This window comes from Balaenoptera acutorostrata, chromosome 2 (assembly GCF_949987535.1).
Source record: "Balaenoptera acutorostrata chromosome 2, mBalAcu1.1, whole genome shotgun sequence".
Classification (NCBI taxonomy): Eukaryota; Metazoa; Chordata; class Mammalia; order Artiodactyla; family Balaenopteridae; genus Balaenoptera; species Balaenoptera acutorostrata.
In genome coordinates, this window is record NC_080065.1 from 31,448,292 (window position 1) to 31,466,545 (window position 18,254).

The 18,254-nt window shown below is 41.7% G+C and overlaps 1 protein-coding gene across 1 annotated transcript; it reads right to left on the reverse strand.

The window, feature by feature from the left end:
- Nucleotides 1–793: 793 nt before the first annotated feature.
- AMACR (alpha-methylacyl-CoA racemase) lies at nt 794–15,102 on the reverse strand. The gene is made up of 5 exons (XM_007192234.3): nt 14,726–15,102; nt 12,409–12,552; nt 10,879–11,039; nt 7,957–8,143; nt 794–1,554 (listed from the first exon to the last, which is right to left on the reverse strand). Exons 1-5 carry the CDS (start codon nt 14,982–14,984, stop codon nt 1,145–1,147), a joined length of 1,161 nt encoding a protein of 386 aa, XP_007192296.2. The 5' UTR covers nt 14,985–15,102; the 3' UTR covers nt 794–1,144.
- Between the last annotated feature and the right edge of the window lie 3,152 nt (nt 15,103–18,254).

The following is an 18,254-nucleotide window of genomic DNA, read 5'->3' on the forward strand; positions in this document are numbered from 1 at the left end:
GGGTCTGGATGAAAGCAGCAACGGGAGATGGGCAGAAGGATGGATATGGGAGCTCTGAAAGTGGAACTGACAGCACTTCACTATTGAGTTTCATTCCTTTAATAAATATTCACAAAGTTGCCAGTCATGGGCCAGGCACCACTCTAGGAACTGGGGACTTAGCAACGAAACCTAGCAATGAAACCTACAAAGTCCTTCATAAAGCTTCCGCTCTAGCTTGCACTGGTTAAGGAGTGAGGGCTGGGGCCAGTCAGCATGTCAGCAGTGATATACAGTGTGAAGGAAAATGAAATAGGGTGAGGGGAGAGCGAGTGACAAGGCAGCTGCCATCCTGGACAGGGGTCAGGAAAGGACTCTCCATAAGGGACATCTAAACAGTGGCCAAATGAGGTGAGGCATAAGCCGTGGGGGCCTACTGGGGGCAGAGGGAGACAGGACAGGAGTGGAAGCTGGAGACTGCTAAGAGGAGGAAAAGTCTAGTAACACTTTCAAATGCATGATGGTGGAGTTTACTGATAAAGAGACACATTTGGATGATACCAACAGGCAGCTACACATAGGAGCGGGTCTCGATGGAGAGGTGGCAATTATCTGAAGGAAACCTCAAGGACATTTTCTAAAATTCCAGTTCCAAGACACTGCCTGAATGATTTCCTTACCAAATTAAAAGGATCAGACTTTTCTATCTAAGGACATTCATTCTGGTTAACAGTAGGAGTAACAAAAGGCGATTTTAGTGCTATTTAAAGAACTTTCTTGAAAGTTGTTCACAAACTTAAAAGCATGAGTAAACTTTAGGGGGAAAAAAGCTTTATTTAATAAAAAGCATTATATTAATTCATTTAAAGTATATTATAAATATATAAATATTTTAAATCAACAAATATAACCAATGAAGTAAATTGGAAGGCAGAAAAACTGCCACAATTTAGTATAGGCAAACTAAAAATATTCCTAAGTCAAAAGCCATGATGTTAACTGTTTTCAGAATTCAATCATCACTCTATAATCAGCCTTGTTTCCTGATTAGAATAGTTGGACCACTGTGATATTGTTTTTTCATGTTTCCATGCATACGATTTTTTGTATTATTCTATACTGTAAATGCAATATTCAAATTCGTTTGAGTTGTGGCGCTTACAACTTAGAGATTAGCTCTTGGTTTATTACTTTCAATAATTTTCTCTGACTTAAGCTGACTGATCTCTTCCTGGCTGAAGCCAAACTCTTTGAGAATCTCTTCAGTGTGTTCTCCTACAAAAGGGTCCCTTCTGGACGAAGGGACAGCTGGGGTGTTGGACAGCTGGGGTGCAGGGCGGGGACTCACACCCTGCTCCCTATCAATAATAAATGAGCCCCGATCTCTGTGGTGACCACAGTGGGTAACCTCTTCAAAAGTCAAAACAGGAGTCACGCAGGCATCTGTGCCGTCAAAGATCTGACACCACTCTGCCTTTGTCTTCTTTGCAAATATATCTGCAAATTTCTTCTTCATTTCTGGCCAATCAGCTATGCTCATCTGACTGGGAAGTTCATCAGACTTTAGCCCAAGTCCTGAGAGAAAAACACAATTTCTTAAATTAGTATGCTTTGGGTAAATATAATCAGTGAAAATGAGTTTTGAACTCACCATACTCGCCCAAAACAGGATGTTCTATAGGGTTTCTCAAATGAGTCAAAAGAAGAAATTCAAACTCAACTTGAAGTTGGAGCCAAAGGCTGGAGAAGGTAGTAGGGGTAACAGGACTCAAAACAGACTTTCCAAGTCTTTGCCAAGATTTTATTATTTACATTTCATCCAAAATAGTCTATTTTTAATGGTCTAGTTTCCAGAAACTGACTTCTTCCTTCTGAGTAGGTTTTTAAAAAGAAATTTCCTCATGATGTTACTATCTGTCATATAGAATTAAAATAACTCTACGTGCTTCCCTGGTGGCGCAGTGGTTAAGAATCCGCCTGCCAATGCAGAGGACACAGGTTCGATCCCTGGTCCGGGAAGATCCCACATGCCGCGGAGCAACTAAGCCCGTGCACCACAACTACTGAGCCTGCGCTCTGGAGCCCATGAGCCACAACTACTGAGCCCGCATGCCGCAACTACTGAAGCCCGCGTGCCTAGAGCCCATGCTCCGCAACAAGAGAAGCCACCGCAATGAGAAGCCCGCACACGGCAACAAAGAGTAGACCCCGCTCGCTGCAACTAGAGAAAAGCCCACCCGCAGCAACAAAGACCCAACGCACAGCAACAAAGACCCAACACGCAGCAACAAAGACTCAACGCAGCCATAAATAAATAAAATAAATAAATTTATATTTAAAACCCCCCATATTTCATATAGTGCTCCCAAACCCTACAAATGCTAAAATCTAAACACATTTATACAAGACTACTGGCAGACCTCGTTTTATTGTGCTTCACTTTATTGCACTTCACAGACACTGCATTTTTACAAATGGAAGGTTTGTGACAACCCTGTGTAGAGCAAGTCTATGGGTGCCATTCTTCCCAGCAGCATTTGCTCACTTCGTGCCTCTGTGTCACATTTTGGTGATTCTTGCAATATTTCAAACCCTCCACCAGCAAAGAGATTACAACTCATGGAAAGCTCAGATGATGGTTAGCATTTTTTAGCAATAAAGTATTTTTTAATTAAGGTATGTACATTGTTTTTTTAGATAATGCTACTGCATACTTAATAGACTACAGTATCATGTAAGCATAGCTTTTATGTGTACTGGGAAACCAAAAAATTCATGTGATTTGCTTTATTGAGATAGTCTCTTTATTGCAGTGGTCTGGAACCCAACCCACAAAGTCTGTGAGGTATGCCTGTACCTCTGTTTTCAAGGAAGAAGTATAAAGATAAATGATTAAATTCAAGATTGCAATTTTATAAATACTGTTCATTTCTCTTTATTTTCGTCAAATAAAAGAGCTCTAGGAGGGCAGCGATATTTGACTCATTACTCTCTTACAACCCTGCTGTGACCTAGGAACAAAGGACTTGTAAAGTAACCAAAGACACATGCAAATTGTTCCTACAGCAAACAGGACAGAAAATTATCAGCCAGCCAATCAACAGGGGGCACAGAGCCTTTTTTTCTCTCTCAAGCATGAAGAACCTTGAAGGGCCCATCAACACAAGGGACAGAGAGGATGAAAGCATCTGCCAGGGGATATCACAGGAAGGATGGCTTCTCTGGCCCATGACCTGATCTGTGCTTCCTTTATTGACTACAAGCACCTACCCCTGTAGATACAACCAAACTCCAGTGCTGATTAAATTATACCCAAGGGGACACTTTGTTGGGGTTTGGTGTAACTGTCATTTTTATTCCCTCTTGTAGAAGAGGGTTTCTAAATTTAAATTACGCATAATATTTTGCGTAAGTTTGGCCAAGTTAATCAAGTAATTCTCACTTTTATCATCCTTTCTTTATCTACCATGTTGAAAAACAATGACCAATTGTCATCTGTTCTGAAGATGCAAAAGTGCCTATGGAGGTAAGAAGATATGAATATTGCAGGCTCTTCTTAGTGTTTGGAGGGATATGAGGAGAACTCACATAGTTCTGAACAGCTGTGGAAAAACACCTGTGGTATATACAAGTACATTTTTCTCTGTAGCCACATGTCCCGTTCAGAACCAGGAAAGACATGGAGCCATAGTTTCAGGTTTATCACTATAGTCTATAAGGAAATGTTTCTAAGGGTGTCTTTCACTTTGCTTTCTCTTTCCTGATCGCCCCAAACTCTGGGATTAAAAAACACATAAAACGAGCAGTTGGCCAAAAGCATTTAAGTAGACCACAGCTACTGCTGGAAACGTATTTGCATGCTTTTTTACACAGTTTTTTTTAAAAAAAAGATCAGAATGTGATCAGAATCATAAACTAAATAAAACTGGAGTCAGCAGTTCTCCAACAAACACTATACTTGAGATTACACAGATCATAGTTTGTATACTGGAAAATACTAGAAATCAAAAGACCCCAGGCTCTACCCCTAACTCTGACACGCCAGCTCTTCCATTGTCCTATCTCCCTTTCTCAGCCCACAACTTCCCATCCAGCTCAGGACCCCGCATCAAGGCCCCAGGATAAACTACCAGTGGTTTAGGGTGGGCTGCTTCCTGTGCTCCTGACAGCCTATACGTAACTCTGAATCCATTCCCCCACAGAACACAATTATAGATTGTGGCTAGTTTCTATAGTACAATCAATATTAAATTTCTGCTACTATAAGTCAAAGACTTTCAGAGACTGACCTGGGGACTCAGACACCATTTAAAACTTGGGAAAATATGCTTTGATTTCCAAAAAACTACCTTACACGTACATGTATACCCACACACACACACACACACACACACACACACACACAATTATACAAAATATTTATTGTTTTAAGTACACGTCAAAAACTTTCTGCTCTGTAACACAGTATTAGGCACATATTAAGCAGTCAAAAATGCATGCTGCCAAGTATGCACTGACATATGTACAAAGATTAATGCTTATTAATATACAATAAACATTATGTGTTATAATGTAAACCTGGAAAAAACGTAAATTAACTTGAATAAGGAAGTGGTTAAATAAATTTTAGTACAGGTATACCACGGAATATGGTATGGCTGCTATATAAAGAGGGTGAGGCTGAAGATCTTTGGTACTGACAGAAAAGGATGTCTTAGCTATATTTTTGAATAAAAATAGTTACTAATTATAAATTTATATAATTAAATAGATTACACATAAATTGTAAAAAAGTTTTAATTGTGTTTGTATGTGCACGGGGAAAGTTCTTCAAGGCCACATCCCAAACTTCCCCAAAGTGGAAGGACAAGGGAGAATTTTTACCTCTTACTTTACAAATTCTGTATTGTTCACATCTTTTTCGTTAAAAAAATACATTATTTTGAATTTCTTTCATTTTTTTAAATTGTGGTAAAATACACAAAATATAAAATTTACCATTTTAGTCACTATTAAGAATACAGTACTGTGTCATTAAGTACATTCATATTGTTCTGGAACCATTACCACCATCCGTCTCCAGAACTTTTCATCATCCCGAATTGAAACTCTATACCCATTAAACACTAACTCTCTATTCCCTGCTTCCCCAGCTCCTCGCAACCACCGTTCTACTTTCTATGAATCTGACCACTCTAGGTATCTCATATAAGTGGAATAATACAATATTTGTCCTTCTGTGACTAGCTTATTTCACTTAGCATAATGTCTTCAAGGTTCATCCATGTTTAGCATATGTCAGAATTTCTTTCTTTTGTAAGGCTGACTAATATTTCATTGTTTTTTATATATATCTCATTTTGTTTATCCATTCATCTGTTGATGGACACCTTGGTTGCTTCCACCTTTTAGTTACTGTAAATAATGCTATGAACACGGATGTACAAATATCTGTTCAAGTTCCCACTTTTAATTCTTTTGGATATATACCCAGAAGTGGAATCGCTGGATCACATGGTAATTCTATGTTTAATTTTTTGAGAAGCCACCATACCATTTTCCACAGTGGCTGCACAATTCTACATTCGCAACAGTAATGCACGGGGTTCCGATTTCTCCACATCATCACCGACACTTGTTATTTTCTGGTTTTCTTTTAATAACATTTTGAAATTTCAAAACAACTTTAAAAATTTCTCTACTGCTTATCTGATTTACTACAAGAGTCTCAAGATGTCATGAAATTCTCAGTACTTTCAGATTTCTTTGCCCTGGAAAGCAGCAGGGGCATAGCACAGAGGAGTCGGAGCCTTACAAAAACCTTGTGTATTTATGTTCAGATACTGAGAGCTAAATGAAGGTATGTTCTCAAAGATCTCAGTATATAAGGTGAAATAAATAAATTAATACTACCTCAAAAAATCATTACAGATATAGGGGTTTGTCCGGTTGGGCCTGAGAGAGAAGTAATGTATATGTGACAAGTAAAAGTACTATTTTTGCAAATCAATATTGTAGAAGAAAGAAGATGCTGAGGCATTTCGGCATGGACTATGTAGACTAAACAAAAGCTGACTGAACTTGCTAAGTCCACCTAAAGCACAAGCCACCTGCCAGCTAAGGATCCTTAGTGAACTTTAAAGGGAGAGAGGACATGAAAGATACCACAAAAGGCTGTGACTGCAAAACAACTGGAGGGGTTACAGAGTTTAGACTCAGAAAGAGGAAACCCGGGAGAAGATGATCACAAGTCAAGGGCTGGAGCAGTCTGCCTGCTATAAAATGAGGTGGAGTGTGGATGTTAGAAATGATCATTCTAAACATGTATGTTTTTAAGAAAACAACAAAATACACCACAGAGAGGAGTTAAATTCTGAAACGACAGAGCAAGGACCTTCAAAAATTGGCTCCTGCATGAAAGCAACAAGAACACTGGCACAAATTGTCAGAATCAACATTTTTGTAACTTTAGAAATTAACTAAAAGCTTGCAACAATCTAAGGAGCATATTTAAGAAAAAAAACGACTGAACTCAGTAAGACCAGTGAGCTTTGTGGTGTTAAAACTTAGGCTAATTTCATTCTTCTCTCCCCAGCTCTGTGATAGCCTTGAAAACCAACAGGCTCTCAACAATGGTAGTCGTGAAAACCAGTAGGTTAACAGTCAAGGAAGAGGAGGCAAAATGAGTTTGAAGCTCCCGCAAAATCCTATCCCCAGAGAAGTGCCAATGTTTGGCCTGTCTGACAGTGCCCTGAAAATCCCCATCCTCAGAGCTTGTCTTTATTTGATCTGACTCAGAGCTTACACTGCCCTATTCCTGAGACATTTGTCAGAAAAAAATAAAAAAAGTCAGTTGCAACTGTCATTTAGAATTGCCTGTGCATGGTGATAATAAAATTTCACTGAAGATTAGTTAATTTTATTATTATATTTAAATTCCCTATAGACAAAAACACAAGGTTTTTGTCAGGCACAGACTCCACTATGTTATGTACCTGCTGCTTCCTAGGGCCCTGCACCCCAGAGTGGGAGTGTTGTTCCCACCACTCAGCCCCTCGTATAGCATTGTTCTGCCCAGAATTTTGAATTGACCTCTAGTCTTAGTCTTAATTTCTGGACGGAAAGGCATCCTCTATGATCTAGATAAACCATTTTGTTCTATGGTTTCTCTAACTTATAGTTAAGTTGGTGAAGTTAATATAGTTGATCAGAGAATGTTTTCTGATGCTAGCAAAAACAATCATTTCAGCGATATACAAATAACTCTGAGTAGCACTGCGCATCTGAAAAGCTACCGAACACAGCGATAAAACTCCAAACTTAAAGCTGAAAGATAAATGTGCTGCAACCAGCTTGTCACACTGCTTCAGAGTATATTCTAAAACTTCTTAGATACTAAATTATCTGTAAACTTTAAATTCACATTTCACAGGAACAAAGTAACTTCAGTCCAATTATCAATTAGGGAAGAGGGGATCCCAAATTTTCCTGCTAACTTCTGGCAAGTCAATAAGACAAGAATCTGCAAGAAAGGTAAACTGCAGAAGCATCAAGTGATGGTAACATATTCCAACAAATTCTCATTCACCAAAGTCTCTCTGTGCTCTGGTGACCCCGTCACTGAAGTACCACGAGGGACATCTATCAAGGAACAAAAACTGGTAGAACCAGTAGATCATTTCTAGGGAAGAAAAGGATGTGGGCACACATGGGCAAGATAAATATCCAATACTACGGAGTATGAAATGTGATAAAAACACTGAACTACCACAAAAAGGATTATTATTTTTTTAATCTGAGCTATTTTACAGACTTGTAAAATTACTTGTCAATTTAAAAGATGGGGCAAGTGCCCCACAATATAATGATGGCTATAATTAAGTTAATTATAAAGTGGATATATAATAAAAGACATCATGAACTTCAAAAGATTCCAAAATAGAGTCTAAAAAACATCCACAGAAAAGAGGTACTCACCCTTGAGCAGCAGCTCATAGAACTGGGGCTCTAATGCTCCAACAGCCATGAACCCCCCGTCCGCCGTCCTGTAGGTTGTGTAGAAAGGCGCTCCACCATCTAACATGTTCTGTCCACGAGGCTGTCCCCACAGTCCTGTTTGTTCGGTTTTCCACAGAAAAGAACCTAGATATGCTGTTCCTTCCACCTTTGAAGAAACAGAATACAGTATGAATCCAGACAATTCAACTATAAAAAGCATGATCGATTTCTACTTGAGTTTTTAAAAAATATTTGTATAAAAATGATTATCTTAGAATATAGGGAAGATTATATCTAATTATACAACTTCTTTGATATTTCAAGAAAGTGAGTTAGAGCAGGCTTGTGACAGAGTGAGTTTCTGCACTATTCAGATCAGGGAATACTGTTCAGAAAAGACTTAAAGGAACTACTTTTGTTCTTCCTTTCAAATAAGATTGGCAGAATGTTGATAATTTTTGAAGTTAAGTGAGGGTACATGGAAGGTCATTATACATTCTCTTTACTTTTATATATGTTAACAACTGTCAGGATAAAAAAGTTGAAAACAAAGCAAAAAGATTTTTTTAAAAATCTATCATCTGATCTCAATACCTACAAACACATACACACATATATATGAAGCATATCACATTTTAAAGGTAAATCACATGACAGTTAAATTTAGTTTGTTCTAGTTTGACTCCAAGGCCAAGAAAACAAATTTGAGTATTTAATATATCTTAACTTTAATAATCACTAGAAAGTTACAAAATAAACATAACAGTATGGGTGGCAGGTATATGGGTTTTCAGAGTACAGACAAACTAGTTTGGGAATGCCAACTTCCCACTAGTCCTGAAGTAACGGGAATGGATTCACAAACTCAGGTATGATTATCACAAGGCTGGATGCACTGGGCTATCTAAAGAAGACTACTTCCCCATCCTTATGGCTTTATGATCCTAATGATTCTGGCACCACAGGGAGAAGGCCATCAAAGCATCCTTGTCTCTGAGGTTACCAACGGAGGGGCCCCCTTCCAACTGTGAGCATGGGACTTCTCACAGATTCTGGCTGTAAAACAAACACAAAATATATCTTTAGATACATCCCCGTTTTCCCGTTTAACTTGAGGAAGCTCATGCACACTTCAATTCATGGATCCGACATTTGTTGTCACCAAGTAGTGGAGTTTGTATAAGTGGCCTGTGGTGGTGCTTTTTTCTGAAATGGGGTTACAGAGATCTTAGAGTGTCCCCACATTGAGACATACACACACAACACACATATAGACACACACATATATATACATATACAATCTCTTTTACACACTGGATGTACTGATGAGTCTATTGAAAAAAGATGTCCTAACAGTGTTATGGGTCTGGTTTGGCTCACTCAGGATACAAATAGGCTCTAATTTAATTCCACCTTTACTTGGTGTCATAGGAGGATATAGGACAAGAGACACAGCAGTTATAATCCTCATCTCATCATGAGGCTGCCCAGCACATACTTCTCTTCTCCCCTCACCCACAGGTAGTGTGTGCTGCCACAGACCAGAGCCTTTGACACAGGGAAACTGCAGCCTCAATTTCCCAACCTTTTATATTGTTCTCATCACATAGGCCAATGGCCTGCATGCCAACACACAGCCCCCCAGGTCAGATGAGCTCCCCCAGATCAGGAGTAAACACAGTAAAATGGACTGCACATTCCACAGTTACCTTAACTCTAGTTTCTAAGGCAACAGTCCGATGAAGAGACAACTCCAGGTCATCATAGGCAGGCCTGGATCAAGGATTCTGCTGCTAAAGTCATTTGGAAACTACTGGCCCAAAAGAATAAGGTATCTGGGGACTTCCCTGGTGGTCCAGTGGTTAAGACTCCATGCTTCCAATGCAAGGGGCGAGCATTCGATCCCTGTTCGGAGAACTAAGATCCCACATGCTGTGCAGCACAGCCAAGAAAATTTAAAAAAAAAAAAAAATTTAAAGAATAAGGTATCTATTTCCCCCAATCAGCCTCTTCCTTCAGCAGTCCTCCCCAGGGTGCCAGGGCCACCATCCACCAGGTCTTCCAAGCCAGAGATGGGGGAGCCATCCTTGATTCCTCCCTCTCCCTTCATTGCCAATATCTCATCAAATCCCAGCAATTTTACATCTCAAATGTAAATCCTTAAATCCAGACCCATTCTACCATTAACCATTTTAGTACTCGCCTTTCTCTCTCAGCGTCGTCTCCATCCAATCCATCCACCCTACCACCAAAGATCTGTCCCAACGCAAAGGTATAGTGACACTGGACTGGGCTCTCATCAACTAGCTGTGAGAACTCGGGCAAATTTCTGTGCTTTACTTTCCTCTTCATTAAAATAACAACGTATTCCAAGTGAAATTGTTGTTTGGGGGATTAGGAGAAATCACACAGGAAAAGTGCCTAGGATAACATGAGGCAAGTGTATGAGGGTAAAAACACCGAAGCATCATGACACTTGAGTCTCCCCTCCACAATGCAGCAGGAAGGTCTAGACTGGTCCATTTTACTTGAGCATCATTAAGAATCTTCTCTACCTGCTAAGGGAGACTTCCTGAGCCCAGTTTTGAATGAAGATTTCTTGAAAACCATATTCTAAGCACAAGAGACAGCACGGGGAAAATTGTTGAAGCACAACATAGAAATCAGGTGAGTCATGAAAAGTTTAGAAGATTGACTCCACAAACAGATGATCAAAATATGACATTCTGACACATGTCAAAGATATGAAGCTATTTTAAAGAAAAGGCCACCCTTGGTAACTTGGATTGAAATTTCAAATCTCATTTATCTCTTGTCTTGTTCAGAAGAGGATTTGAGGCAGCCATATATCGACCTCAGGAACAACTAGGAGGCTTATCATTTCCCCCAATCAACACTTACCATGTTTGCATCAATGACCTGACCTTTGCCGGAGCGCGTGCGTTCAAACAGCGCCATCAGGATGCCCAGTGTGCACATGAGGCCACCACCACCAAAGTCAGCCAGGAGATTCAGCGGGGCGTACGGAGCCTCACCACTCCTGCCAATTCTTGATAAAACACCTATACCATTAAAAAAAATTGGGGAACACTAACTGTAAACTTAATGCCTCTTTTAAATAAATACATGAACATCTTAGGGGGAAAACCAATCTCTGTAGTTACTAGTTGTAAGTGAAAACTAATAACCTAATGCTTTTCTAAACCTAAACCTGTTCAGCATATTTGTAAGAAGGCTTTCCCTCTAACAAGGTTCCTTGTTTGACTTTTTTGCTTTCTCTAAAACTTTATTCCAACTAACATTTTCAGAATTCTGTTGCTAAGTTTTTATTCACTGGGTTTTGGGGGGGAAATGGTTGCTATCCACTTAGCACTTTATGGCTTAACAACAGTATAATGCACTTCCATTCTTATTAGAAAGAGATGCAAGAAAATAAACACAAGAAAAAGAAAAGGAATTAAATTTTTAAATAGATGAGAAAAGCCAACTCTACACTCACTCTTTTCCTCAACCTTTAAATGTGTACACACAGAAAATTTGAGACTTCCTTGACTCAGCAATGCAGTTCTTAGAAATCTAGAATTAGGCCATTCTAAGATATGTTCTTTTTTTTTCTTTTTTTAATTTATTTTTGGCTGAGTTGGATCTTCGTTGTTGCATGTGGGCTTTCTCTAGTTGCAGTGAGCGGTGGCTACTCTTCATTGTGGTGCACGGGCTTCTCATTGCGGTGGCTTCTCTTGTTGCAGAGCACGGGCTCTAGGCGTGCGGGCTTCAGTAGTTGTGGCACGTGGGCTCAGTAGTTGTGGCTCACGGGCTCTAGAGCGCAGGCTCAGTAGTTGTGGTGCACGGGCTTAGTTGCTCTGCAGCATGTGGGATCTTCCCGGACTAGGGATCGAACCTGTGTCCCCTGCATTGGCAGGCGGATTCTTAACCACGGCGCCACCAGGGAAGCCCTAAGATATGTTCTTACAGGCAAAAACTCTAGTAAGGTGATATTATGGCCTGAAAACCATGGGCTTTTTCTACTATTCATAGAATTTCTAAAATCATGACTCAGTCAATGATTCTCAATAAAGTGAGGGAGGAGGGGAATCAAAATCAAACTATATCTTTGCAAAATACACAGCAACCATTTCTACTACCAACAAGTCTCTTACTTCCTAGCAGGGGCTTGCTGGAGAATTAACTTCACAAATGTAGTCAGTAAAGGTTACTAGTGAGCACATTACCCCTCCTATGTGTGAAGGCAGGGGGAGGCTGAGAATGACTGTTCCAAGACAAACCAACCCTTTTAAACAACCACATGCTCTTTATTGATTCCAGTAAATATTTAAATCTTCACTCTAAAAAAATTCTTTTTGATAAGTGTAACTGTAGATCTTGACTGGGAACAAAATAAAACGTGTAGAGAAATTATTTTTTTCAACATACCTGACAAAGCCAAGTAGTTGATGTCATGTCCTGCTACCCTAGAGAATCTTCCTGATTGGCCGAATCCACTCAACCTGGCATAGATAAGCTTTGGATTCTCCTTCTGCAGAATCTCTGGGCTGAGCTGGAGTTTTTCCATCACACCTTGAGAAAAGTTACAATTTTTTTTTTAAGAGAGCATGAACTGAGGATGCGTATAATCCCTTCTTTGTGGCAAACATAAAACAGCACTTTTGCAAGGAAAACTAGTAACATTTGTTGTGGGTTTATAGGGTATTGCCAGTAATTAAGGACCCAGAGAGTGAAGCCCCCATTTCTGGAATGTGTGGCTTCCCCCCGACCCCCAGAATGCTATTTCCCTCCAGCACTGCCCTGCATCCCTTCAGGCATACCCAAGCATCTTCAGTCCTCAGAGTGGACATTTTATCCCTTTATTCAGGCCCTTTATAGTTCCCCAAATTCTCTCCTTAGTAATTTATTAGAAATGGTCTGTTCTTTTGGAAGTTACTCTGGGTCTTTGACAAAAAATTCACTTTTGGAAGCTGCTATTCCTTTCAGGACTTTCTCTATGTCTATATCTGCATCAGTGCCTGCTACACTTATGTATGTATATATTCCATCTTCCCTATCAGCTCAGAAGCTCCTCTGGCAGGATTCATGCCTCATCTCTTTCCACAGGCTTATAACGTGCCTCTGCCTCCATAAAGCTATGATAAGTTACAAAAGAACTCTGTTCCTAGAGTGCTGGTTGCCAAGGGGTAGGGGGTTGGGAGAGGGATGGATTGGGAGTTTCGGATTAGCAGATGCAAACTGGTATATACAGAATGGATAAACAACAAGGTCCTACGTATAGCACAGGCAACTATATTCAATATCCTGTGATAAACCTTAATGGAAAAGAATATGAAAAAGAATGTATAAATATGTATAACTGAGTCACTTTGCTGTACAGCAGCAATTAACACATTGTAAATCAAGTATACTTCAATAAAAAAAATAAAATAAAAAGAACTTTATTCCTCTACCTAGATAAACATCAGCCACAATTCCCTCCCCTGGCAGCTATGTCTGTATTCACAGCTCTACCCTTCTCCTAATTCCAAGATTGTGGACAAGTTATTTAACCATGCTGAACCTCCTTCAACTTCAAATACGGTATTATTAAATTATGACATAATCCTAATTACTAAATTATTAGTTATAATCCTCAAATGTGAGGGTAAATGAATTGACACATTTAAATATGCCTGGTGCCCACAGACGTTCAATTCATTCACCAAACATTTACTGCCTTCCTGCTGTATACCAGGCAAAGCTCTGTATTTGTACTTGAGCAAGATGATGGTGGCAGTTGTTTAAGAATCGGAGTGGTGCTACACCCAAACATCAGCTTTAAAAAAGCTGTTAACAACGCTGCCAAGGAAGCTGCAGCAGGTATGAAGAGAAAGAATCCTGAGTCATAGAAAGGAGGAAGAATGATGGGACTGGTGATAACTGAAAGCTGGTAGGGGAAAGGAAGATTTGGAGTCCTGGTTGAAGTACAAGTTTCTGATTCAGGCAACTGGGTGGACATTGGTTCCATTCACTGAAATACAACACCAAGAGGAGATGCCATTTTAGTAGGGAAGATAATGAGCTCAGTTTGGAATACGTGGAAGCTGCAGTGCCCGGGGGAAGGCCAAGTAGAAATGGACAGGAGCTGGGTATTCCGGAAGTCTGTGGCTCCAAAAGGAGGTACAGTTATAGATTTGGCCAACATCTGCCTGTAAAAAGTAAAAATAATAGGAATGGATAAGGTGGCTCCAAGAAGCAGAGTGTAAAGGAAATTGAGCAGAAGCTGGAACTTGGGAACACCAGCATTTAAGGGAGGGAGTTGTCCTGGGTCCGTGGATGGCCTTATGAGGTACACCAAGCTCCAAACGGTAGCAAAATGTCTATGTACCTATATGCAGCTTTCCGGGCAGAGAATCTATGGCTTTCGATCGTTTCTCATAGGGTTCACGATCCTCAATAATTAAGAATGGCAACTATAATAGGGTGACTCAAAAAAAGGGAAACTGGGAAGGAGTCAGAGAGGTATGAGAAAAGCAAAGGCAACAGCAGTATCTCGGAGTCCAAGTATGGAAGACCGTCTCGGGGGCGAACGATCAGCAACAATATCAAATGCAACAGAAAGGTCTAGACAGACAGGGACGGAAAGGGCTCGGGTGGCAACAGGGCAAAGGTGTGCCGAGCCAACCCCAAATGTCCGGCGGCCTCCCTTCTTCGGGGACCGCCCCTCGTCCGGTCTCGCGTCGCGTCGCGATCTGGAGCTCACCAGGGCGGAAGGACTCCAGCATCACATCCGCCCGGGCGCACAGCGACCGCAACACCGCCGCTCCCCGCGGCCGCTTCAGGTCCACGGCCAGCGAGCGCTTGCCCCTGGCCATCCGGCTCAGGTCGCCGCGGGAGCCCGGGCGGTCCACACGCACCACCTGCGCCCCGAAGTCCGCCAGGACCATACCGCAGAACGGGCCCGGGGCCAGGCCGGCCAGTTCCACGACCGAGACGCCCTGCAAAGCCATGGGCACCCGCATCTCCTTCCGAAGGCGTAATAGACAGAGCGGCCCCAACCTCAGCCACTCGGGCCTGAAGCCCTCCTCTGTCGCACGCTCCCTCCGTCCCTTTGGCCCCGCCCCCGTGGCCTCTCCCTTGTGCGCCTGCGTGCGGCCGCGGAGTCTGCGCATTGGTGCGTTTCCTGGCCCCGCCTCCCCGGGTCCGGGGCCGCTAGTGGGCCGGCGGAGGGATCGTTTTTTGTAACTTTGCGGAATTCTAAATCGTGAGCGGTCTCAACCTGGGGAGCCCGTGGCTGGTCACCGACTTCTCCGGACGCTTTTACTCTCGCTGTTGCGATCCCAGCTGTTGTGCGCTTTGGGTTCGTAAACCTCTCCGGCCCTGGAGAAATTAAAAGTACATAAATATTTAAGAACAATGCTAAAGTATGTTTTTCGGTGGGCTGCAGACTGTCTTCTTCACCGTTCTTACTTCTTTCTTAGCCACCCGATGATTCACTCACAGATGGCTTGCGTATAGTGGAATATCAAAAGACCATCTGAGCGTGCGGTGCTCATCAGAGCCAAATCAGAGAGGTTTAAAAATATTTTTAAATTTGTCACCTGCCATTTCTACAGACAATTACGGCTTGGAGTTTTAGATTTTAATGCACATTTTTTAAAAGTACAATAAAATAATCACAAATAGGCCTACTTCTTTCAGTTAGGGGTGCTCCAGGAACTAAGGAGAGACTTTTATAGAGTAGAGGCAAGGCAAGGAAATTATTCATTGGCTATACGTTAAAGCCCAGTTGGCTGTTTGGGTTTGGTTCTTAGCTTTGATTTCCGAAATTTGAGGCATTTACAGGGTTAGATTCGGCCTGCTTACAGAGGCTGCCCAGGTCATTAGAGCCGCATCAGTCTAATGGCTTCCTTGTTTAATTAATTTAACATCTTTTTGTCCCCCTCTATCCCATGTTCCTACCTTTGCTCAAGCATAAGTTTCCTTACCCCCATCCTCTTGTTTTATTTTTATTTTGAGAAACTTAAAGAAAGAGAAATTACCAAAAAATGCTATAGCAGACATCCAGATGCAGGTACTAATATTTTTTAATAGTGGCTCCCAGTCTATTTTTCTAAAAACTAAACAGTACAGATACAGCTGGTGCTAATGCCCAGGATCAGATTCACATGAATCAGATATCTTACCAGCATCAAGCTTTACTAATAAGGTCAAAGATGCAGATCATGGAGATGATAAATGGGATATCTCCTGCCTAACCGGTAGACAAAGGATGTCACAGTCATCAATGATTACAGCCACTGCCAGAGCTGGTGGCCCTGAGGGAACTCAGGAAGGGAAGAATACCTGCCATCTAGCAGCCATCAAGCTGCAGCCACTCTCTATGGTGAGCCCCAAGGAAACTCAGGATGTAAAAACACAGGATACTGGCCCCAGATAGCTGAGGTGCATTTCAAAGGAATGATTTCAGTGAGCCCAGACTCTTGCATCTTCCTGTACATAGAAAAGCGCTAAATTCCTTAACTCCGGATATCTGGTTTTCTTTAATTAACAGTAATCTTTTGATGTTCCGACTACCTGCACCTTGTTGCAAAACTCCTATATATCCTAGCTCTCCCCTCACCTCCTCAGAACTCCTGAGCAGTTCTCTCAGGGTTACTTGAGATGCTGCCCCCCAGGCTTGAAGTCCTAAAAATTCCTGCCAAATGAAACATAACTCTCAACTTTTAGGTTGTGAATACTTTTTTAGTCCGCAGAGACATGATCAGTCAAAGCAGAGGTCTGGGAAATCTCACTTGACACTACAGGCCCTTCCTTCCTTCATTGGACACATACCCCCTGTTACAAGCTGAATTGTGTCCCTTTAACATTCATATATTCAAGTCCTAATCCCAGTACTCAGAATGTGACTGTATTTGTGTTGCAGCAAAAATAGAAATGAAGTTTTCCTTTTCCTGAGAGCAAGGAAAACAAAGGAACAGTGAACAAGCTAGAGAAGAAACGTAACCTGGCCTGAAAGAGTTAATCACTCCTAGTTTTATTTTAACTGTCACTAATCTGTAGTATCTGTAACTAGATTTGTACTTCACAAAATTAACCTCACTCCCTGACACTATGTAAATTACATTCTGCACCTATCACCCCTAACTCTGCGTGAGTTACATCCTGTGCCTATCACTCCCTAACCTTATTACATCCCAGGGCTTACATTCCCTATGCCCCCTTGTAACAAATCACCCCCTGTAGCTTTTGCATTTCAGAGAGAAGGTTGCTGGCCAATAAACCAGAGACAAATGAATCCAATTACCGGAATGCCGGACCCCAATTACCGGGCTGCCTGACGTCAGCTATGACTGTTTTGAAATAATGCAAAGGAAAAAGAATGCAAGACCTTCACTACTTTGATCCTTATCACATACCCCCGGACTGCGAGCCCCACGTATAAAATCTTCTCCGGGGCTTCCCTGGTGGCGCAGTGGTTGAGAGTCTGCCTGCCAATGCAGGGGACACGGGTTCGAGCCCTGGTCTGGGAAGATCCCACATGCCGCAGAGCAACTAGGCCCGTGAGCCACAACTACTGAGCCTGCGCGTCTGGAGCCTGTGCTCCGCAACAAAAGAGGCCGCGATAGTGAGAGGCCCGCGCACCGCGATGAAGAGTGGCCCCCGCTTGCCACAACTAGAGAAAGCCTTCGCACAGAAACGAAGACCCAACACAGCCAAAAATAAAAATAATAAATAAATAATAAATAAAAAAATCTTCTCCGATTCCCCAAGGAGGGGGGAACAGTTCTTGAGGCACTAGCCTGCTGTGTCTTCCCTTCTGCCTGGCAGAAAAATAAAGCCATCTCTCTCATCCTTCAAAATCTCTGTCTCTGTATTTCTGTTTGGCATCAGTGCACAGAAAAGCCGAGATTTCGGCAACATTTGGAGATAGGGCCTGTAGAGGTAATTAAGATAAAATGAGGTCATATGGGTGGGTCCTAATCCAGTATGACTGGTGTCCTTATAAGAAAAGATTAGGACACGGAAAACACAGACCAAGGGACAATCTTGTGAGGACAGAGCAGCAGGCAGCCATCTGCAAGCCAGAAAGAGAAGCTTCAAAAGAAACCACACCTGTTGACCCTATGATCTTGGACTTTTAGCCTCCAGAACTGTGAGAAAATCAGTTTCTGTTGTTTAAACCATCCAGTCTGTGGTATTTTGTTATGGCAGCCCTAGCAAACTAATACACCCTCTGACCCATGATTATAGATGAGGTCTCTAATGAGGTTCTCAGGTCACCAAACAGA

Excerpts from the sequence above, each read along its gene's own strand:
- AMACR (XM_007192234.3), bottom strand. The coding sequence starts at position 14,984 with ATGCGGGTGCCCATGGCTTTGCAGGGCGTCTCGGTCGTGGAACTGGCC. Across the intron at positions 12,553-14,725 it reads GCTGGAGTCCTTCCGCCCTG|GTGTGATGGAAAAACTCCAG; the intron begins GTGAGCTCCAGA and ends ACTTTTCTCAAG. Across the intron at positions 11,040-12,408 it reads CAACTACTTGGCTTTGTCAG|GTGTTTTATCAAGAATTGGC; the intron begins GTATGTTGAAAA and ends TTAATGGTATAG.